The sequence below is a fragment of the Phalacrocorax aristotelis genome, chromosome 5, assembly GCF_949628215.1.
Source record: "Phalacrocorax aristotelis chromosome 5, bGulAri2.1, whole genome shotgun sequence".
In the NCBI taxonomy this organism is placed as follows: Eukaryota; Metazoa; Chordata; class Aves; order Suliformes; family Phalacrocoracidae; genus Phalacrocorax; species Phalacrocorax aristotelis.
Window position 1 is genome coordinate 26,829,206 of NC_134280.1, and position 24,731 is coordinate 26,853,936.

The window sequence follows — 24,731 nt, forward strand, 5'->3', positions numbered from 1 at the left end:
TGAATTTGCTATATAAACCAGTAGGAAGAACTATTGATGGAATTGGTGGAATTTATAGAAGAATAAAACAGTGGGTACTGATGAATCACCAAGGGGATCTGTACTTTTAAAGGCTAATGTCTCTTTTTTCCATCATCATCTTCTGTCAGCTTTGTCCAACAACCCAGAACAAAACTGGAAGAAATAAGAAATTGTAGTCTAATAAACGCTGTGCACAGGTGAATTTTATTAATGGTTTATTTATAAATAAATGGAATACAAATTGTAACCTAGATAAAAATTGAACAGCACTCAAAGATTCATCTTCTCCTCACCCATGGCCAGTATCTATGAATGGACACAGGAAACTATATGAACACCTTCATGAATCTTGCAGTTCAGTCCATCTTCTGATACTCTGCAGCAGGCAGGAGAACAGGATCATGTTCCAAATTGAAGCTAATCTCTTGTGGCCTCTCAAGTTCAAGATACACTCCTTGAAGCCAGAGTTTCTCTTTAAACCTGTTTAAAAAAGGTCAGTTAATATTGCCTATGTTTTTAATGGTGGCAGCTGCAGCATTCACTTTCATAAGCAACACAGTGGTGGTTGGCATAGACTGCTCTCTGTGGTCTTGAGACCATACGAGATTAGAGATCAAATAAAGAGTGATTCCAGACAGAACATAAAATATCTTAAAACTCATCTCACTGACATCAACAAATTACCAGAGGACACTTTAGTTATAAATAACAGAAGAGATGAGAAAAATGAGGAGAAATCTTACCTTTCTGCATGATCTACATATTTTAATCATACTGAATTCTTTATGTGCCCTAAGTAAAATTAACATAATTTTGCATTTTATTTTTTTTGCTTTGGAATATCTACCATTTCATAGCAATACAGAAAAAACTTGGGCAAAATATATGGGATCAATGCTTGATCATCCAGACATGATGGAAACCATGCAGGCAGCTTATGATGAAATGAGAACAGCTTTCGAACCAACATATGCAATAATTTTCCTTTCCTTTTACATGTTGCTCTACATCTAGGAAGAACCACCTCAGGAACGTAAAGACAGAAGAAACGCTGTTCTTCCTTTTTTCTATGGCTTTTTGCCATAGAATTCACTATGTATGAAAAATTCAGAAAATATTCAGACACTTTAAGGCAACAAATGTATTTTTGTGTGACCAGTGTAAACTTAACATTTTGAGCAGACTGTGAAAAACTAGCCTGACAGCAATCCCACAGATACTCAACCACTTGCCCAGGTCACATTAACCATCACTTCTTTAGAGCTTTGGGACTCCTGGAGCCTGTTTTCCATCACATTGCTCCACATACCTTCTAGAAGGAAAGCTATTTTACTGTATCATCATGAAACCAGCTTTTCACCATAAAACAGCCTTATCAACTTCAGAGCTGTGTAATAAACACTATCAATAGAATCATTCTGGTATTTTCTATTGAAAACCTCTGACAGCAAGTCTTATTTTTATGTCTGCAATCTCTTTCTAACCGCCACGTACATCCCTATGTTACCTCATCCTCCCTGGCATTTCCACTGAAACAGTGAACTAATAGTAGAGTAAACCAGATTAGTAATGGTCACAGAGTATAAAAACTCTCTCATCCCTGACTACATTACTTAAAAGACAGGCAGCTTTAGCACCATAAACTACAGTAGGCTATCGCAGCCTAAATTCAGGAAGCAAGATTTAACCTTGTGCAAGAAGTCACCACAAGGACTATTGACTTCATGTATCTCATTTAAGCTTCTGAAATTGTATAGTGGGAATTTTTGTCATCTTTAATAAATTACTGAACAATGACTGTTCCTGTGCTTTAGGACTGCTACTTATTTTTCTAAATAAGATGTTTACCTAGTAGAAAACTTTGTTTACATAATCTGTTATTGAAACTTCATGTTCATGTAGTAGTATCATTTTGAACTCTGGAATATTTTGTATCTTTGAGCTGTTCAATCTTACATTAATATCTAGATTAAGATACCAAGATTTAAAAAAAAATCATTCCACTAAACTAAATACCTTATTGCACAGATTCCATTTTCTGCTGTGCTACGAGGCCTTTCATCTAACAGAATTGTGTATATTCTGATGAAGAATTAAGCGTAAAAGGCAGTCACACGTTACGCACTTCATTTACATTATGCAAAAAATCATAGGATTAGGAAGACTGACTGATATGTGCTTTGTTAATTAAGGTCCTTACAGCTATTGGAGTATTACAAGTTGTAGCAGAGTGTGAACTGCAAGTTACCTTACTGGGAGATGTTTCGCCACCAGCCTTTGATCTCGCATACAATGTGTGTCATGGGCTTGTACTAGTTCAGCTGTGGTGAGATTCACTTCTGTAAAGTATCCATCTTCCCATTCCGTTTTAGCCTGAGCTACAGTGGAAATTTCTGGGGTTTTATTCTTCTCTGAAACAAAACACGTACATTAGTAGGTGGAAACAAGGTGCTCATTTACTATGGCAACAACAATGCCTAAGCATGCAGCTGGCAGGATGAATCACCTATCACCGTTACAAATGCAGAACAGTGTGCCTTTCCAATTTCATTGCTGGCAACACAGACGTATTTCCCAGTATCAGCAAGGACTACATTCCTTTTTAAAAGGTAATAGGTATCTCCTAATTTCTCAATCTGTAAAACAACAGAATGCATATAGGAGTTTATTAGTAGCATAAAGCAAAATATATTATATTTCTCCCAAGAAATATTTCAAGAAATTAGAACGTACACTGATGTCTCCAGATACCACTTGGATATCATCCTTCCTCCAGCAGACATGTGGTTTGGGCGTTCCATGTATAGTGCAATGCAGGATTAAATCTTCTCCTTCTTGTAGAGTTGTATGTCCAAATTTTTGTACAAAGTTTGGCTGTTTGCCTTGTACTGAAAAAAAATATTATTCATTATATTTTAAAAGGCACAAGTAAAGCAACTGAAGAAAATAAATCCGTTCTCATAATTACAAGGTTCGCCACGTTGCATGACAAAGAGAGCCTTTATTGCTGCCTGGAATTCAGGATAACTTGTTTGCAGGACAGTTAGTAGGCAGACATGATTTATCTATATAATATAAAGTTTGTTGAAATACACGGATATTAAGCACCCAAGAATTTAATGCTAATTGGTATAGTGGTATTAGTTTCATGGTAATACTAAAGAATCATGTTCTTTGTGTAGGTAGTAGGCAAGTCTGTTTGGATTATTGTGTTTCGGTGAAGGTGGAAGAGTAAATATTCCACACAAATTCAAAGTGACAAAGTTGAGAGAGCAAACTTTTACCTTTAGCACATTGTACCTCATGCTCTTTCTTCACTTTTTTCCCTACTCTTCTAGTAAAAAAAAAGTTATTGAAAAAATAAAAAATGATTGATCTATATTTGCAACAGTGATGAAAGCCAGAATGTAGCCTCTGTACAACTTCAACCAAGATCATTATTTTGGCCATCATTAATACTGAAACCACGTACTACCAGATCATCCAGTACAAACCTGATTCAGATCAAGGATGGGTAAATAACTGTGTTTCTATTGCAATAACCAGAGCACATAAGATTGAGTTTATGCTGGCTTCACGCCAACTGTGGGATGACAGATGACACCTGAGCCAGTATAAGGCTTGGCTAATAAAAATTGACCCATCAAAATTGTTTGAAGAAATTTCAATCATCAGCATCAGTTTGTACTGAATCAAAGCATTGCTTCATGTGACATGTAACTTAATGAGCTGTAAAGGTGGATTTACTGGATCACTGTACTACTACAGGAGGTTCCACTTATATTCCACTTCCAGGGCCACAGTGAAAAAGACGACAATCCCAGAACTCAGATTAAATATTCTTGACACAGGGAATCCAAAGCAGCAGATGGTAACACACAGAAGCACGCACAAGGACACATGCTACAACAAAAATGAACGTTTTGCATTCCTATCACCTAACAAATGCCTTCTTGTTCCTCTTTACTATAAGTTGTACCACGTGTCCATAATATTTAACGAAAGTAATCACCAGCCTTCTCAGAAACTGAAGGTTACAGAAGTAACAGAAATAACAGAGCTTGAAACTGCCCTCAACTATGCCAGCATTAGTCCACTGTTTTAGGATGAAAATTTTTTTCTTTATGCTATTAATAAACAAAAATCAGCATATCTCACAAAGGTGCCCAGCAATTTCTAAACCCAAATATAATATAAGCCCATAGCTATTTTTGCTAGATGTGGGGCTGTCAGCATGGTGAGGCAGACGTTGTCACCTACTGTATTAATAAATCCACTGCTTGGGTGAGCTCTACTTGCAATGAGCTTTCAAGCTTAGCTGGTTTTGTATTCTTCCCATGTACCATAGGACTGAGGCCACAATACAGAGCAGAAGTATATGAGTTTTACTATCTCATACTCTTGCTAACCTAAGGTCCGCCAGTCCCATCAGCTCAAACAATTCAGTTCTTAGCTGTTGAAAGTTAACATGCAGAAGCTACCACCACCATTGCATTGCATGCACCTGAAGCACAGAAATTTGGTATCTTACAGCTTCACTTCAACCAGGAGAACCAAGCTTAGACCCCTGCCTCCTCTTTGCAGGCAGCCAGCAACAAGTCAAAAAGTGCATGATAAGTTTGTATTCCAGTGGAAAACATTAGGTGGGCATCAGCCACTCCTTATGATATTTTTGCCTAGATTCCATTACTGGTGCAGTTTGTATTACCTTGTGAAGTCAGGCTGCATCTCATACCAGGATGGTTTTTACCATTAACAAAAAAAAAAAAAAAATCATCTGAGTGGAATGGTGATAATGATTAAACCCCATCTTGATTTTCTATCAGTAAGTCAGCAGAACATAAAACCTAAAATGACCAGTTTCTAGAAAGCAAAGGGAAAAACAGTATGTGCAAAGAAAACCATGAAGTGACAGTTACTACATATCTTTAAGGCACAGGCTAGAACTCAACAGGGAAACAAAGCCTTCTGTGAAAGAAGAGTTCATCCTCTGGTGGCAACCTTCAAAATAGAATGGGTGGTTATATTTCACCACCAGTTTTCTCATGATATCATAACGAAATGTCAGAACAAGCTAAGACACTTGTCAGTTAAAGATGATTTCTTGGCTGGACATGCCACGAACCACAATGGTTTGAAGGAACTGATCTTTTAGCCAGCATTGTGGAGGGAAAATATTTCAGGTAGTCAGTGGTAATGAAACCCCACTTTTATGTCTTCGGATAAGAAGCTTGTCAATTATTAAATATTACATAAGTTATTTGCAGGAACCAGTAGAGTTCTACCGCAAACTGGGGAACAAGGAAGAAAAACTCAGCAGTTGGGAGCAATAAAATACTGCCGGTGGAGACATCACCTCCATCTGGCTTTATCACACAGCTTTCACCCCTGCCCCAAGTCTATCTCACACACAGGTAGTACCAGGTCAAGACAAATTCTTTTCAGCAGCTGTTTTTTATTACTTTGCTTTACAGTTAATCTTTTTACTCTGGGCAGGGCATATAATTTCCAATCTCTGATGTCCTGAAATGTGATATTAGCAAGTTTATCAACTTCCCCCCATCTTCTCTCAAAATTTAGGTTAGACTGAGATTCATACCATGATGCTCAGAGACTTTGGATTTACTCAGCGTTGCTCTCAATTAAGACACAGTACTTTATTGTTTATAGCTTTTGTCACAGTCAAGCCCCTAGCACAATCAGAAGAAATTTTATTAAGGAATACCAAATGTGTCTCATGACCCAATTGATCTGAAATATCCATAATCCAGAGCTCCAATCTCCTTGAATACCGTGGTGTAGCCTCATTAAAGAAAGTCTGAACAGTACAGCTCCTCTGAGCCACAAAAAATATACACACAAAAATTACTAGCTTACCCTAGCAAAGTCTCTAGAGCAAGGTCCAGAAATAGGCATACCTTACCAGTCATTTGAGAGGAATCCACCTTCTCCACTGCAGCTCCAGCCACATCTGATCCAAAGCCAACCAGAGGGACGCCTCATCCTCCCTTTGCCTACTGACTTAGAACTGGGCCCTCAGACAAGCTGCTTCTTTTGAAAAATGGAAATAATTAATCCCTTTCACCTCCAAACTTATGCACTTTGTGTAAATACCCCTTCACACATCTCCACATCTTATTGTCAGGCAATCTCGTTCACCACTTAATGGTTGTCTGCATAGGGGGAAGGAGGAAGGGAAGTTAGATTAGTAACATGCCTTGGAATAACATTTTTGTTGTAAGGCTGCAGAGATAGAAATTTAGATTTGCTCTTTGAGAGAGCAATCAGGAAGATGTAAACTTTTTGGGGTCTTGAAGTAACTATAGGTTCAAAAGTGCAACCGTGCTGAGGGGAACTCAGCACTCTAAAACAAGAAAGTAGCAGAAGCAGAACGGTAGGGGGGAAGCATTACGTTGAAATTATTGCTGAAACAGAATGAGTGGGGGGGGGAGGTTTCAGAGAAATATTAGTGTATCATGAGACTACACCACTGTCCCTCTTTTTTTATTTAAAGATTATCGGGAGAGAAAACAGCAGGAACTTTCCAGAAAATTTTTTGGGGGCATTCATTCAAGTCCTTAAATAAAGAGTATTTAAACCCAGACTGCCAACACAGCAGTAATCAGCACTGATTACACCTTTGTTTACAAAGAAAAGCATTAAACCCAGGAGACTTTCAGTATCCTGCTGTGTATCTGTGTATCTCTAATCTTTCTGGTTTTTTTTTTTTAAATCTTGTTCCTTGCAGCAATTAACAATGTGGCTGTTACCCACATACCCATTAAAAAACTACATTTAAAGCTATTTCTGATTTAAAGTAGATGCAATATCACACTCTCAACATCAAGTTTTGCTAATCTAAAATTCACAGAAATGTTCAGATTTTCAGATAAAATACTTAACGCACAAAAGGGTTACATACTTCTACAATGATTTATTAAGCTCTACAGATATGATAAGGCAATTTCTGGCCTTATATTTATACCTTTTAGCATTTAATAATTTGACTATGCAAAAATGACAATTCTCAGAAGTTAAGGTGTTTGCTTTGACCTTTTATTATTTCACAGTGTTACATAGCAATAGCATGAGTGTCATACTTGTGTGTACTCTTGAAAATAATAGTGTACTTAGATTTTGAAAGTCGGATTCATTTGCATCTCACTTTCTTCTCATAACACAAACTTGAAAGATCTAATTTAACATTTAAGTAGGGACTCAATTCCATGATTTAATCCAGTAGTAGGAAGCTTCCTTTTCACAGATACCATGTGTGAGTAAAATTGAATGTGGATGTGTTGGCACAGGAATAGATCATAAGCCACTTCAGCTGCATTTGAACTGAATAGCAAAAGTGAGACTCACTTTCCTTAGAAAGGCAGCCGGCTTCCCTGGGTGACAGGTAATCTATTGGGATCTTCCATATAAGCTTTAGACCTATATAATTTTAATCTGGGTTACAATGAACTCTGCATTAATCTACTCCTCCTCAATGGAATAATTTTGTTTTGTCTTGGCATAGCTGGAGGCAAGATCATACTTGACATCTTTTTTCTGTGAGGCTCTGTTAAAATCTGGGCTACCTAATTTGTCAGTTACAACAGGCATTTATGCTTCAAGCTGGAAAACAAGTGTCAAGTTCACCACGTGTGGCATTTCACTACCATTCTTCTTTTGTAGTTTTGTGGGCAGAGGTCAGCTTTCCTTTAGTGACCTTCTAGACAGAATTGGCTTTAAAATGTCCTTCTCCAGCCAATAAAATTGAGCACAGGTGCTGTTTCAACAACACATCTAGCAGTGAACTGTTACAGGGGCATCCTGTCAATACAACCTCCTCATCTGGAAAACCTTCCTGGAGTATATAATCCCAAATCAAGTCTCAGATAGCAATGCCTTGAAAAAGTCCACTGAGATAAACTACTTTTATGTCTTGTTCAGTAGATAAACTACCAATAGTGCTTGCAAAATATGATGAAAAAAAAAAGAGAAAAATAGATAAAGAAAATACAAACTTTTGCAACAAGGGTCATTTCATTAACTATTTAAACCATAATTCAGAAGGAAAAAAAATCAGTGTTGTATTGATTTTAAATGTTTTTCTGCTCTGGGGGCAAAATATAAGTATACTCGATTAGATGTGCACCATGATACATACTTAGAATTTTACTAAAGGCAGATTATGTTTGCCATAGGCATATGCAGCACAGATTTGTAAATGTCGGAATTAAATTTACTCTGTCTCTGAAGCTTCTCTTTATCTCCTCCCATCTTAGAAGAAAGATGACAGTCCTCCTTGTTATGCTTGGAACTGGGAGTGTAAGCCAAACTCCAATAAAAGTCTACACCACTGGCTACCTTCTAAATAATATTAATAAAAATTTGCAATAAATCCCACTTGTATTCAAAGCTGTATTTCTTACACAATTTTGCAAACTGGCCTTGTATTCTGGCTGTCAAATCTCAGGTGAAGCAAGTAACAGATCTCTCCCACTTGTTCTAGAGCCTGTTAAATGAAGTTAACAGAAACAGGTTTAATGCAATGTGTATGAGGGAGGAGGTGTGCATACCTGCTCCCTTTTAACACCCTAGGAGCCTAGATGCACATCAGGAAGCGTTATGGGGGAGGGGAAAGAATTTGTTCCCATAATCTGTGTACACTCATCCAGTAGTTTTGTGTCTGCTGCCTTTTTAACTCATAGGGCTGATTATTACAAATAACGAGCAGACTTTCTGTAAGTGCCAGCCAGCAATCACAAGCACCTACAAGTCTAGACCCAAGCTACTTCCAGTTCCTGCTCTATGACATGATGAAAAGTTCACATCTTTTTCTCCTGCTTTGATAGAACTATAGATGAGTTTGGGACAATTTTTTTCTGAGCAAGACAGGCCCTAACCTTGCTTTCTGAAGAACAGAGACTCACGTCACAATGTTGTTTTGCTTAACAAATGGCTCTCCTCCAACCAAAAAGGTCAAATGCATATCTCTCAACTCACACACTGGCCATATATATATAAAAAAAAGACAGACTAATGATTACTCTAGCACTGAACTTTCTATAGTTTTCAAGATGAAGGATCCATAAGTTAAAACAGAGATACAGCTTTAAGCCCAGCATCTATAGAGCTACAATGACTCTTTATGTCACAAGCCTTATGATAGTTAATGCTTTATTTAAAGGCCTAATTCTGGCAGAGGCAAGATAGAAGAGGAAAGAACATTTCTGCTTTCACTCCTGGATTTTTTGTCTGCATATACTTAGCCTCAATACTAAAGGCAAAAATACCTGAAAAAGTGATCTGAGTATTATATAAAATTACTTAGAAAAGCTGAAAACAAGTCAAAAGAACATTAATCACTACTAATTTTTGAGTAAAATTTTTCAGTAAAAACAGAGGATTTAAGGGCAGCCATCACTCAGAAGACTCATTTACAAATAGAAGATAAGTGATGTGAACAGGATAAAGTTACCAAGCACTAGCACCTCTGCAGCAGGCAAAACCTTATGGCACGTAGGAGACACACTTTGGTTTGTTCTTACTACAATATTGCTTAATGTACCACTTATGCAAGTCAGCTTGCTCACACAGGTTCTTTGCTGTATAATAACAATACAAAAAGTCACAAAGACACAAAAACACTAAACTGAATTTTACTTTTATGAAAATTGAAACATTAAAAATCAGACTAACTATTAAAAATAGCTTTATTGTGAAATGGAAAGTATACCTTAGGAAAATAGGTTATTTATGTACTTGAGAGAAATCTTACGAGTCAACATTTTGGGGAGATGACTGAACTTAGAAAGTTGTTCGTTAAGGGTAATACCAATTTTGGTTACTATTTACTTTGTTCCTCCATCTACACACCAGCTCCTCATCCTGCTCTCTCTCGTATTGCTGTGAGGTTATATACCCTTGAGAACTTCTCCTGTTTCAAAGTTACAGGAATTTTAATAAAGTTGCAGTCACTGGGCCAAAATATCTAAATGTCAGTCTTCAATCTCACTGACCCTTGGCAATTTGCAACATATGTTCTGCTCATAGCATGCTACACAGTAAAGGCATACTTAATTTTTAGCTAATTATGCAAGAGAAAGTAAATATTTACTCTCTATAAATTTTCTGCACCTGTGCAGTTGTAATATGAAAGCTGCAGATCAAAGATGCAGGAAAAATCCTGTAGCTGTTTGTCAGTAGTTTTTACTGTACAAATACAGAAAGTACTGGAGCTAAAGAATTAATTTACATTTCAGGATTTATAAATTAAATCTTCCACTGGCAGTATTATGTCAATGTCATAAAATATTTAAACAAATTACTACTTTAATAAAAAGTAATATTTGTGGTTGTCCTTGTCAGGAATGAAGTGCAATATTTAGGTGAACAAAGTTCTGATTTGGATTTGGTGCTTTGAAGTTATAGGAGAATTCTATTTGACTGAAACAGAACAGATTTTTTTTTTTTAATTTGGCGTGAATACACTTTTCAGTGTTTCCCAAATTTGGGTGATTCGGTCTGAAATCAGTGTGTTAAACTTGTTAAACGTGCACAAATGCTCACTTCATAAACTATTACCTTTCTGTCTTATACTAACAGTTTAGTGGTTTATTAGAAATATTTATGTCTGTAATTTTAATGGAAGGCAGAGAAAGTATCACAAGCATCTACCTAAGCAGACTGGTATGTTGGAATGTCTCATTTTGTAAACATTTGGGGTTTTTGGTCTACTGTATGCTAGATGCCACTTCCAGAAATACTGATGATTCTGGGTCAAATCTTTGTAGTGCAGACGACCACAACCATATTAGAACTACTGCAACTCTCATTTGTGGAGACTATCTGCTGGGCTGAGGCAGATTTAAATCTGTTCTATGCCAGTGCAATCATGAATGGTATGATTTCTTTACTAAGAAGCTTTATCCTACAAATAAATTGTTAAGAAGTATATGAGAAAAATGTGGTTGGAAACAATACATTTGATGTTTCAAAAAAATATTTCAACACCCCCCACACCCCCTCCCAAAAAAAGGCATATCATAAAATGTATGTTGATCACAGCACTCTACGTGGCTGTATCTTGACATTTAATACCTATAACCATTAAGACTGTTTCCAACACTTTGTAATGCCAACGTTTCTAGAAAACAAAACTCTTCCTCAGATTATAGAAAATTTTCTAAATTTTTTATCTCAACATCATTATAAGAAAGGAAAATAAGCACATAATATTGGTATTAAAAAAACAAGCAACATATCGAGTATGACATAAAAGTGGTTTGGTACAGATTGTGAAAGATGCAGTGTAAGAAAAGAAATTTAATGTTGTCTTAGCACGTGAGAATTAAGTCCAGTGCAGTCAATATTGTACTTATTTTGTGAATAGCCAGTACATTAGTGATATGCTAATATAGATGACACCGAGCATTTTCCAGTCTATCCTTGTAATAGGTGGCCTGTTACCTTTCACGTGGAGAATGGCACTTGATGAGATAGTGCCGTTCAAATTTTTAGCCCGAACAACATAGAGGCCAGCATCTTTATCGCACACCTTCTGAATGAACAAAGTATGCTTTGTCTCCTTTTGTAAAAGCTTTAAGTGCTCATCTGCAGTCAGTTTCTGGCCCTTCTTGTACCTGGAGCAGAGAGTCAGTTTGTAAGTCAGATTTATATCACTGTATGCCAAGCAGAACTTCTCAAATTCAGACAACCTCTACAACACTACACTGACAGCAAGAGATAGGACTTTCTACTGTGCTCTCATTCCTCAGTTTTAAAGTTGTGTGCAAATATGAATTAATATTTAAACTATTCAAATTACTGGATAATAGAAAATATGTTTCTGAAAATGGTTTTCAATGGACAAGTCGCAGTCATCTCACTGCAGTACTGGAGATAGTAGCATGAAGGCCTGGGCCCTCAGTTTTGTGCTGAAACATTTTTGCTAATAAGGTGTTGAGTCAATCCACATTCAACTCATAAATAGGCTCTTAAGTTGCATAAGCAATGTACGAACTTTCTGAATTTGTGTCTTCGGTATAAAAAACAGTCAAGGACCTGTTCCTCCATGCCAGTCCGCTTAACATGTACTTAGTTCACATCATCGATCCATCAAACAGGATAGAGCAATGCATTAGAAGTTATTTCAGAGAAATGGCGTCATATTCTAACACTTGAGGATCTGTCACCATGTAATGTATTGACTCGTGATTTACATATTAGAAGGGAAAATTCTGGCTCTAGCATAAGCTACATTTAAACTAACACAAACATAGAAATGCTTTTCCAGATGTGCATCCAATAAAATGCCTACATCAGTACAAAATACATGGTATTGGTGAATTTTTAATTACAAAACCACACATCTTTTCTGTTTTCAGAAATTTCTAATTTGCAAGATGCTTTCAGTTGAATATTATTCTTTAAAAGACCATATATCAATAGTGTATATATTTTTGAGATAAATTAATGCTTTCTTATGAAAAAATAAAGCTGAAGGTACCTCTTGTTTCACCAACATTACTCCTCAAAGTCTAGAATACCAGAATTTAAAACAAAGTCACTTTATTGATACCAACACTTTATAGCATCAAGGTTGCAGTGTCCACTATTTTTCTCAGTGCCACAGAAAATTCAGCTTACTAAAAAGCTTATAGTTTGCCTAATTCTTTACATATGTAATAATAATATCAAAATGTTTCCAGCAAGATGAATATCTCATTTTAATACATTAACAGAAAGTCCTCTATTGTGAAAGTCTAATGGAATAAGTGGAGAAATGACAAAAGATGTTACAATTTTAGGAAAATATGCCAACACATAAAGGACTACTACCAAAATCTTGAAATCCTGCCTCCCTCTCAGTCCTTATTCCCTTTGGTAGGGAATTTCTAAAAAGTCACCTTTTAAGATGTTTACATTACATCATCTGTATTTCTCACAAATGCAGTATAAAGCTATCTAATTAGACATGTAGCAGTTCAGAGTGAGATACATAGTGCACATAAATATATAATATAAAACTGGTTCTCTCAGTGTAGACACTTAGGTTGGTTTTTTTTAACCTGTAACATCTCTCCAGCTTTCAACAACTGACTCTCACAAATACATATATGTGTTTCTCTCTGTATATGTAGTGCTTATACAAATATTTTACTGTGCTGCATGTGTATGTGCCTGTCCGTCCATATATAGTGTCAGGATCCTGAGAAAATCCATGTGAATTTACTTAGGATAGATCTGGGGTGCACATTTGTTTTAGGAAATTATTGGACAACTGGAATGTCATATTCAAGAGTATAAAAACTATATGATGTACTTCCTTAAAACACATTGGATATGCTTGCAGTAGTTTGATGCCCTCATTATTAATAAAATTAAGTACAGAGAGATTATTTCAAGTAGGTTAATTGTCAAAAGCAATTTTGAAGGTGGGAATCATGCAGAAGTGTGGAGTAGAAAGGATATAAACCATTTATTCTAGTCTATAAATAATTCATTTGGTTATAAGTGGTTCAAGCTGTCTTGCTTGAATATACTTCAAGGTATATTTACTACTTCTCATTATAAGCTACCCACCATGTCAGTGTAGGCTCTGGGAATCCTGTTACTTCTACTTCCAAAGTTACCGGAGAACCTTCCATGACAGTTTTGTTAGACAGAAGCTGGGAGAAGTTAGGCGCCTGTCCAGTTAGGCTGGCCATGCTGTTCTTTCCTGATGAACTTTTAATCTCTTCTCGGGTGACCATCTGCCTCTGACAGCTTCTGGTGGTGTCTGATTGAAACACGAAACCTGAGAATGCATCGGGCAAAGCATGCAGCCTATCCTGGGTTTTAGTACAGTTATTCAAGTCATGCAATTGTTCTTGTGTTTCTGCCATGCTTTTATGAAGTTCAAGGTGTTGCAAATGTGTTTTGCACACTTCACTCATCATGCTATATACTGGTTTGGCATTTATAGTGCAGGAAGTAGTGCTAGCTTCAGATATTCCTTGTAAGCTACAGGTCAAAGGAGATACTGCTCTGGCTTTTGGACCAGAATCTGTTGAAGAGATACACTTCTCAAACTGATCTGATGGGCTTTCCATTCTATTATTTGTAGCGTCAGCATAAGCAGAATTTGTTAAAAGACCAGACTCTTCCATCACTTTTTTAATACTAGCAGTTTTCTGCATTTGCAAGCTATATGAACTGACATGCAGACTATGAGAACTACAACAGCACTGCTCTTCTAGCTCTGTTTCAGAATGTAAGAGATTGGATTCTGGTGTCTCAGAAAGCGGTGGCAAAGAGATATCATCAGGTGATATACACTCATATTCATCTCCGGAGGGTAGTTCTTCTGCCAGGAATTCAGTCTGTAAACTATCCTCTTTGGCTGAAGATGACAGCTCTGTATCCTGTGAAACAAGATCCTCACCAGCTGGACAGATAATTGGAATATCAGCCAATTTATTCCTCTCCTTAAATTAGGAGAGGAAAGAAGAGAAGGGAAAGAAGAAGAAAAACAGAGAGAGAGAATGAGTTATCATTCTATGCATCCCTTTTTCATGCAGAAGCTAGCAACAATATTTGAAATCTTTCTTCTAATTAAGCTTAAAGTATTTTGAAAAGCAGGAAGAAATACACTGAAAAGGAAAATTCCTCAGAAAAATTTGCAACAGCTAACTGGAGTTTCAAACTGTTTGGATAGATCATAGCAGATGTTATTGTAATTATATATAAGCATTTATTATAACAGTAACAAGAAAAGAAAAAGTACCTCTTTCTATAAACAAAGGACAGCCTGTGGATTTCCTGTAGGTGCTGTTTATAAAAGCCTTTGCAAGGGGAAAGTGGAGGAGGAGGTGGCCTAATTACATCTAAATGGGAAACAGTTACATAGCAATAAATTTATTACCAGCCAAGTTAGTAGACTTTGATTCTTTGAGAAAGAGAGTCACCAGTCATGTTCAAGATTTGCAAAATTAAACCAACATCTTGTACAAATATTAAGAGAAAACAATATTACAATTGTGTTTATATTATCTTGGATCCAGAATGTAAAAAAAAAATCCCTCTCATCATGTTTCAAAAAGAATTGGATGTGGCACAAGTGCATTAATTTTAATCACAAAAAAAATCTAAGACACCTGATTTATTAATTAATTCTCTGAGTTTTGATATTTAGATAAATGTGTAATCACCTATTCAGGCCTATTTTATTTGTGCTAGGGCTCTCAGCAAAGGCGTTCATAATGTTTTCTTATGCTATTCTCTCATTGTTGAGTTCTATACAAAAATATGTAAGCTACTAAGCAACGTTTCTATCACCTGTGAACTCTTCACATAAATCAGTTAGGTGATACACTGGATATCGTCACTTTCCAAATCAGGTCTCTTTGACAGTATCCAGTACAAAAGTGCAGAGGCAGATTTGTTTCTGCTTTCTTTTTGCTATCGCTCTAAATATAACCTAATCATCAGTGCACAAAATCAACGAAATAAAAGTAAAAAGAAGAAATAGAACCTTACATGTGCCCTGGTCCTGTAGATATGGCAGTTTGAGTATAGGTGTTTTTGCAAGTTGATACATTTTTTAATTCAAAGCCCTGATACTTATGTCAGATCCATGAATTAGACTGGAAGAAAGTTGGGATTTTACTGTGTCTATTTTACTAAATAATTCAATTCAGTTGCAAGATGAAGCTCAAGTTTGGGTATTAAATGTGTTTTCCACAGGCATCCCCTGATGAACTCTGAACCCCAAAGTGTCTTTCAGTATGAATATATCATGGATATAAACACGATAAATTATAACTGGCTTTCTGATTCGGTGAAATGTGTCAAACTTTTCCCTTTCCAATTACTGAGAAAACATTAAATACTGAGTTACTTCTTCCTTCTGCACATATTCAAATTTTTTTATTGGGATTCTAACTAATCTAACTAATTGTAAACTATTCCTAAGAAATTGTTATTTTTAGGGATTAATTCCAATATACTCACACAACATGTTTTTCTAGGGTTTGAAAATTTGACTCTCCCTAGCACTTTTAACCTTATCAGCACTGTTCTAAATAATTCTCTTAGTTTTAAGCCTGATCAGAATTTTAACTCTTTCTTAAATGACACTTTAATTGACACTTCAGCAACAAATTCTGGTTGCTTTGGTCTGACTTGCACTGACAAATTTAATAAACAAAATCTGATTAAATATTAAGAAGTTGAAAAATTCTTTAGAATGTTAAATTCTGAGCAGGTATATTTAGAAAACATAGGTCAAAATTTCTGAATAGCCAGAATTTATGAAAGAAATCAATGGTCCAGGTCCATTCCACCTACTGAGGAGTCTGTGCACATGTACACACAGTGGCATACATTCGGGTAACTACGGGAAGGCTATGACAACATAGGAATCTTCCAGTGACTAATCTAGGATCTTAGTGCAGGGATGTGCTGTCGGTTTCATGGTCACCTCATCTGGAGAGCACAGAACTGAACAGAGTTATTTCAGACATTGCTGGAAAATGACCCTGGGGAAAACGCTGGGGAAAAGAATGTCAGGTGGGCAGTGAGTGAGCAAGCTGTCAGACAGGCTTTGGCAGGATGAGAACTTCCAGCCCTAGTGTGCACCTGGGATCAAAGCAGCATGAAAATGAACATGCAATGAGAATGTTTAGTCCACTTCATAGAGGGTGATGTTTTTTACTGAAGCAAATTAATACTGCAAAATTATCTTGCACAGGTACAGACAAAATTAGAGATTTCTGGCCCACTAGACAAGGGGCTAAGGATGGGCCAGGTCTTTCCTCAGAAATGATGGAAAAAGAAGACAGAAAAGCTCTAGTGAGAAAAAAACCTGCTACTTCTTTAAGTGGTGAAAAGGGTGGAAGCATCATAGTTGCCATACTTCACATCTCATATTTGCTGGTTTGCATACCCTTGACTTCTCCCCTTGGCAGCTGAGGCAGTCTGACAAGGCCTGGCAAAGCTGTGGTCTAGCAAAATAGGAAATAAGGCTATGGACATCTGCTGGGTGAGGTGATTCCCCTGAGGGTGGCTTTTTGGGACCGTCACAAAACTTTGAGTGAAATCTGGGCTCAAAATCAATGGTGAAACTCCCATTGACTTGGAGTGGAGGTAAAAAAATTATTCAGGCTTAATTTTGGCTCATCAGCAGATTACAAGACATTATGTATTGAACTGAAGGAAATATTAATATTAGTTGAATTTCTACAAAACATCACAACTTAATGTCTTATAGTATTGGTCTGTGTTATCAGATTGTAAAATGGAACTTTTAGAGCTCTTAATCAATTCCCAATGTATCCTACCTTTCTAAAGAATTAAATATATTACCACCCACTCCAGTTTTTGACAACATTTCACATAGTAAGTTATTTACATTTATGTCCAGGATCTCAAGGCTTCAAAACGTTCTTTAAGCTAAAGGAATTAATCTCATAAAACATAGGTCTGGTTTTGTATTGCCTGTATTTCTAAGACTACATTTGTTCATTGACAGTTTGGAACCTTTCATATTCATTTACTGAATATCCATGAGTAAAACATGGTTGTCTGATAGGATTTTTATCATTCTAAATGCATACCCAGTCTTTCGCTATGTAATTTCCTTTTGTGCATTTTCCTCAACATGCAGACCATACTTTGGAATTTATTTATGATCTCTGCTACGTGGAATTTTGGCAACTGAAATGTAACTTCAGGGTTTTGAGGTGAGGGTGAAGACGACAACTTGATGCTTAGTTATTTATTTGATGTATAGCATCATACCAATAGTACAGCATATTATCTGTGACCCGATGTCATAGTGAACAGCTGACAGCTGTAGTTGTGTTCCATCATGTTTTTGCCATGATGAACTTTCCTGTTGCAAAAGTGAAGCAATTCTGTGCTTGTTTTGCATTAGATTTTTGTAATACTGTAAATAGGACGACAATCAAAGCCCACCAGTCCATAACAATATCCGTCACTTTTGAGAGGCAAGGAATTAAGGAGTAAAATTCCTTTGAAAATACACAACAATGCCCATCAATTTAATGTAAAAAAATATCAATAATGAACAGCAAATACCTGTTTAGTGTCGGTGGGAGACAGAGTATTGTTTCTCATCTCAGTAATGCTTTCTGAATTTGTAAGCAATTTACCTGATGCCATCTGAAAGCAAAAGGTTTAAAAACCACTTTCTTTTTCCTGACAAAGACCTTAATTATTCAAAGCATCATAATTTCCACCATTACTTAGTTCAAATTCTCAGCTATAAGGCTTCTCTCATAGCATATTACTTATAAATCAAATACTTTCATAGCTTGTCTCTAGGGGGAATATGAATATTAGGGCCCTGGGAAATACTAACAACAGTCTCCTCTATTACTTCCTATATTCCCTTAAGTCTTATTATAAAAGAGAGAGCAGAATGTGTTCTCCATTGAGGAAGGAGAAATGGTCACAAAGAGGGCATCTGCATTAAGAATACGGTGGCAGTAGGACCAAAGGAAAACTAGTAAAAGATTATGAAAATAATATTATTTCAGAAACGAGAGAGATATACATAGGCAAGTAAAAAGGCTAAAAAAATAAAATTAATAGGGAAGAGTATGTGGATTGGATAGAATGCAAAGGGACAACTAAAAAGAATTGAAAGAGAAATGACCAAGACTACAATGATAATGCCCATCTGAAGGGAGGCTTCAAGACAGAAAAGCAATAAACTATCCAGCAATACACAAAGCCTTTTAAGAAACAGAGTTAAAAAACAAACCAAAAATAAAAAACCCAACTCACCTGCTTCTTCTGTTCCTCTGCTTTGTCTTTAATAACAGCTTCACATGCTTCTTGACCATTTCTTACTTCTTTTTGAACAGTAACAAACTCTTCAGAACAGCCATCTTTCTGCCATGTGAAAATAAAATTAAGTTTATACACAATAGAAGGTAGCGGTTGTTAGCTACACACCAACTTATGCTCTTACAATAGAGTAGAAAAAAAAAGTGAAATCTTAACTAAAATCTGTCATCAGCACAGGTATAAATTGCTTAGGGCAAAAATATGCAGCAAAACCTCATTCATTCATCTCTGGACAAGGCAACATTTTTCAAAGCCTAAGGGATTTTTTTCTGAGGCAGAGAAAGTGCAGGACACCAAAGACTGAAGAACTCAAGTGGTTGGTCAAGAATCTAAGGAATGTTAGCCAATTTGCACCCAGCATAAGTAAGGGAAAATAAAGGATTAAGGAAGTGACACTATTAAGGAAAAAAGAGGATAACAACAAATCCAGGAAAAAAAAATCAGGATTTCAGAAAAACAGTTCTAGGGAGGAAAGAAACATTTGTGTGCCTCTAGAATGGTCAAATTTGTCTAAAGGGTGAAAAGGAAGGATGTGTTCTAAGCATCAAACATAACCAAGCAGAATTTGCATTTGTTTTTGTTTTCCTCCCTCCTTCAACTTCCTATCTGGACAGTCCATAACTGCTCTGAATGTAGTCAGCTGTGATTTAGATCAGCTACTTTTAACATTCTTTTTGGCTAATGCTTATTTCTAGCTTAAGCCTCAAAGACTGCACAACTGGTTACAAAGCACTTACATAACAGAAATCTGGACAACCATACTGTGTTTTATAAAGACTTCATGAAACCTTTAAAATTGTCATGGAAGAAATCTACAGATTTCGAAGAACGTCACAGTGGCACAATGTAAGGAAGCCCAAAAGTTTTACGGTTAGAGTTCTCCAAACAACTCAAAAAAAGATAACTTTACAATTAGCAAAATTAGTCAAAGTAAAATTTTGCAATTATTTTAAAATTCCACTTCTCTTGAAAAGATCCATATTTTGTTGAGCTAGCAAAAACGATCAAAGGTTCAAACCCTGTTCTGACAGAACCTGGGGCTACTGTCCTGCACACAACAGCTTTTATGTAACACATGGATTGGGAGAACTTTGAAAAACCTAACTGGCATTTATATTGAAGTTTCATTTGGGTCACAGTGCAAGGCAAAGCCTTCTTTCCATTCATCCAATGACTTTTGGAACTTATTGGTATTTTTGGCATCTCTTACTGTTTTTAAGTGTACTAATGGATAATTTAGGTGTTCTTCAATTTTTATAGTATAATTCCACCAAAGAGAAGTGAAACAACATTCAACATTAACAAGAGCAGGATATTTAAGCATTTTAACTCTTCCAACTTCACAGAAGAATTAACCCATCAGCTATTGCTGCATGTGGGAGATTTTTGATACATTACTCTGAGAGTGGGGGGTCAATTAAACAGTCTTTATTACAGAAATCTAGCCCCCTCAGCTGTCTTCCATAATTCCTCCTCAGTTGCTACATTATACTTAATTATACTTAAAGAAGCTTATCAGAATATGAAACGAACAATGTTGTTGTTCTCTTTGGTATTTGTGTTATACACCATGCTTTTCTAATTTAAATTATTTTGATTTTAACACAACTTGGGTTTTGGGATTATTTTTCCAATAGGGAGCCAAGCTAGGTTGTTTGGCATTTTATAAATCTAGCAGTTACTTATATTACAGTACCAAGGGAAGAAGAAATATGAAAAAAATGTATTTGTCTAGATACTCCAAGAACTTGTTATATTTTCCCCTAAAGTTTACTTGAAAGCAGTAACAGTTCTGAAAGGGGTTGAGAAAAAGAAACCTAGGAGGAATGTTTAGTGCACAAACAAGTAGCGCTTCATTGATTTCTTTATGATCGTTTCCTAAGGTAATGGAAAAGTGAACAATTAAGGAAGGCTTCCTACTACAATAGATGATCCTCAGTTAAAAGTACTGATTCAGACACTAAGCCTGATAACTTGATGCAGATGCAATATATTCTCCAGATGAAAAACAAAAATACCTTAGTCTCCTTAAGTTCTCTCAGAGATCTACACAACTCATCAACAGAATTAATGATTTCTTTGTACTTTAATATGGCTTTTTCAACATACTTCTTTCCCTCTTCAATACCTACAAAGGTAAAACGACATGAAAGTAAAACAGAATGCCTCAAACAGATGTGTAACAATCAATGTACTTTGTAACCCTAATATACTACGATAATTACATTTTTCTGGTTTTTGTTTTGCTGAAGGAGTTCTGTGGTATTCAGCAATGTGTTTTCCTACCTCTTACTACCTTATGTAGTAGTTAGTAGTTAGTATGATGGGCCCTCATACTTGCTGCAGGTCTTCCGCTAGGCTTCTCCTTGAAGAAAATTGCTTCTATCTGGTTAATGTTGCTTCTCTAAAAGATATTGACCTCTTAAAGTGTCTCCTAAACTAGTTGCTTTATTATACAGCCAGGAGGCACTTAGATCCCTGTTGTAAGAAATACAAAACAAAGGCAGGATGGAGAAGCTTTTTCTCATGTAATGGCTTAAAAATCACAAAGCAGCTTCTTTCTCCCAGTGTTCTTAATCAGCTGGTTTCAAGAATCCATTCTGTCAGCTCCTTTCCTACAGATAAGAATGTTCAAAATATCGAGAAGGTTAAAAAAAAAAAAAAAAAAAAAGAGAAAAAAGCAGTGATCTTTGCTCACTAAATAGTCTTTCCAACACTACATTAGAGGAATTTAAAAGTGCAGTTTGACTTTGTTGAAGTTTTTTTCAGATTTACTACCTGAATTGATAGGTTACACAGTATCCTTGTGCATTTGAACCATCACATTATCTTTGGATAAAATAACTTCAAGTATATAATCATTACTAGTGGGAGGAAAATAGCAAAACATGAAGTTTGTTGACCTTCATTCTTTTTGGTCAATGTTCCAGATCAATACAACTGTAAATACATGATTTACATAACAATCTACATTTTTTGCTAATAAAACATTTAAGAAAGTTGGCAATTAAATACCACTAGTAATTCATAGTGTTAAAGTAAAAAATTCACTCAGCACTGAGGTATATCACTGTAATGTACTTTGACTTCAAAGACTTGCCTGCAATGAGATAGTATAAGCCATGAAGTCTTAATTCCAAGCTCATAAATATTGCAAGGACATTCACACTTTGATTTCAAGGTGAACTCAGGCTGTATACAGAAAACCAAGTAACTACCAGACTGTTGAGTACTTTCATATTTTTATTTTTTAAGTATTTGCTCTGAAATCCTTGACCTCTTCCAGTCAATACTTTAAAATAAAACAACACTTGTTTTTTAAACTTCATGGGATTTTCTTCTTAAATGAACAAATCTAGGAATCTGCTTCCTCCTGTCCTAAGTTATTGTATTTTTTTCCCCACAGTACATTACCAGACAACTCCTCACCATATAACCGTTTAGCGAGGTCTATAATCTGCTGAATTTTCTCTTCTTGTAGAGGCACTGTAGGCTCAATAAACTTATTGAATTGCTTGTAGAGAGTCTCTATTGCTTCCCTTGTTTTGCATTCTGCAGAATACTTGCCAACTCTAACGACTGTTGCATTCACATCTTCAAACCAAAATTGACACTGAGGGGTAAAAACACTGCATTATATCGAATTATCAGCAGTTCAAGCCTTCATAGAACAGACTGGACTGTTCTTAGACTTTCCATAATCAGCAGCATACAGTATGTCTTAAATTTTCTGATTTTAATTTAACCTAAAAAACATTTGTTCATTACCAATGCTGCTTCGAATATTAATAGCTGTTAAATTTCCTTTAAACACTAGATCCATGTTCATCTTACAAGCATGATAATGTTACTAGTTAATGGTTCTGCAAACATGTTTTATATCTGAGTTCTTTCCATCTTGCATATGAACTGACTAATTTAACAAACTCTATGTCGTGGCTACAGTTATACCTCTGTAAGGGCAACAAGGTTGCTTAGATTTAGTCTACTAGCAAACAGGGGTTTTGGTCTCAGCAATCATTAAAGTTGCTAGTAATCTTTCTACTGACAAGAATGGGCTTTAGAACATAACCTTAACGAGCCCTTTTGGTTAATACTCAAAGGATGATAGAATCTGGTGTTCACTCAGTATTATCCATATTGCATGATTACAGCAAGCAGCTAATAATCACCATTTTTAACTGCCTCTGAAGTCATTACTGACGACTGTGCCTATTCGCTGAAAGAAAACTGTTGAGTAAAAGGTGATACTTTACACTGATTAAAAAGAGCAATCTTAAATTTTAGCTCTAGGAAAGAATTTATTTGGCTCAAAGTAAGGGGGAAGTTTAAAAAATGTGAATCCACAACAAATGGCAATAGATTGCTTTGCTAACAATGTGTGAAATGACACATTGTTCAGATCTGGACACTGGACACTGAAAACATCTTTTAAACAAAATTTTAGTATTGTGATCTATCATTAAGGGAATTTATTTGTCATGCCTTTAGATCACTTTGGAGATATGAACAACATTACTTCTAAAAATAAAGAATGATGACAGGAATACACTTTCCTTACAGCAGATGCACCAACACAATGTGGCAAGAGGGAAAACAGTTATGAACATTTTTCCTTCTAAAAAAAGGCAATGCATAAGGCAGTCCTCAGACACATTAAAATGAAGTTACAGAAGTCTCCACAAAGACTTAGACTGCAGTTCAGAAAAAGAAGTATACATGCCCTTAACAATTAAGTCTATTTAGAAAAAATATATTATGCTTTTAAGGAACTGAATATTTTACATTTCAGTTACAGAATTACATACCACATAGACAGCAATTTCTGACAAGTAACGAAGTGGGTACTGTGATAACTGGCTCTTGTGCTTTGACAGCTATCAGAAGGCCTTGGGGCATTTTCTGTGTTGCCTCAGAATATACTTAGGAAAAATTAGTTCATAAGTATGATCATAGATATGCTGAATCACTATGAAAGTCATATGGAGGTGGAGACTCCAGTCGTATGGATAGTGGTGCAAGAATATGGTCACGTTGCATGGCTTCCCCCCCCCCCGCCTTTCTCCACAGTTACTAAGAAAAAAATAGAAGAAAATGCAGATTTTTACTAATCTACTATTTTTGGAAGCCACAGATTTTGCCCAAAGTATTTATAAGCACTTCTATCTATCCCAGCCCTGGATCATTATTACAGCCACAGTGGGGATCTCAGGTTTACTAGTACCTCTTCCATCATCTGTTGCAGATGCTCCACGAGATCCAGATTTTGTTTGTAATCCTCCACAACTCTGCTAAAGTCATTCAGCTGTTTTTGTAAGTCACTGACTGACCCCAAGAGTACTCTAACTTTAGCATTAGGTTCATTTACTAAAGGGCCAATGAGTTTCTTCTCTAAATTATCCATCTTCTTTTTAAGAATCTGTTTAAAAGATGTAGCAATGTTAAATACAGCAATGAAAGTGTTTCTATTTTTACAAATAAGAAGTAAAAAACATGGGAAAAAAAATCACATAAACCTATTTCTTGTTCTGTGTTTTAAAAATTACAAGTACAAATTGCTTTTTCAAAAAGCAAAGGAAACTGGAGGGCTCTACAATGCTGATTAAAATCAGTGAATATTAAAGGTAGAACTGAGTTACATTTTTCAACTTAAAAATAAATATCTGTACTAATAAAACATGCAGTCTTGAACAAAATAACTCATTGAATCTGGAAAGGAAAAAACACTACTAAGCCTTGGGAGTCTTTAACCCAATACAAGTCAATTTAAGCACAATTATTTAAGTCGTACAATATTAATATATTGCTTAAGAATCTGACATAAGCAACGTCAGTGACAATCCTGCATAATCCCAAAGACCAAG

The 24,731-nt window shown here is 35.9% G+C and overlaps 1 protein-coding gene across 1 annotated transcript in view; it reads right to left on the reverse strand.

The window, feature by feature from the left end:
- Positions 1 to 206: 206 nt before the first annotated feature.
- The window catches only part of CCDC141 (coiled-coil domain containing 141), a 107,306-nt gene continuing 82,781 nt past the window's right edge, over positions 207 to 24,731 (reverse strand). The window contains exons 21-31 of the mRNA XM_075093604.1: positions 24,092 to 24,286; positions 22,297 to 22,480; positions 20,886 to 20,995; positions 18,805 to 18,912; positions 18,094 to 18,177; positions 13,597 to 14,480; positions 11,482 to 11,654; positions 2,755 to 2,909; positions 2,528 to 2,657; positions 2,270 to 2,432; positions 207 to 501 (exon numbers count right to left, since the gene is read on the reverse strand). Of these exons, the coding sequence (XP_074949705.1) occupies positions 378 to 501; positions 2,270 to 2,432; positions 2,528 to 2,657; positions 2,755 to 2,909; positions 11,482 to 11,654; positions 13,597 to 14,480; positions 18,094 to 18,177; positions 18,805 to 18,912; positions 20,886 to 20,995; positions 22,297 to 22,480; positions 24,092 to 24,286 (2,310 nt within the window). The 3' untranslated portion in view covers positions 207 to 377. The remainder of the gene's footprint in view (positions 502 to 2,269; positions 2,433 to 2,527; positions 2,658 to 2,754; positions 2,910 to 11,481; positions 11,655 to 13,596; positions 14,481 to 18,093; positions 18,178 to 18,804; positions 18,913 to 20,885; positions 20,996 to 22,296; positions 22,481 to 24,091; positions 24,287 to 24,731) is intronic.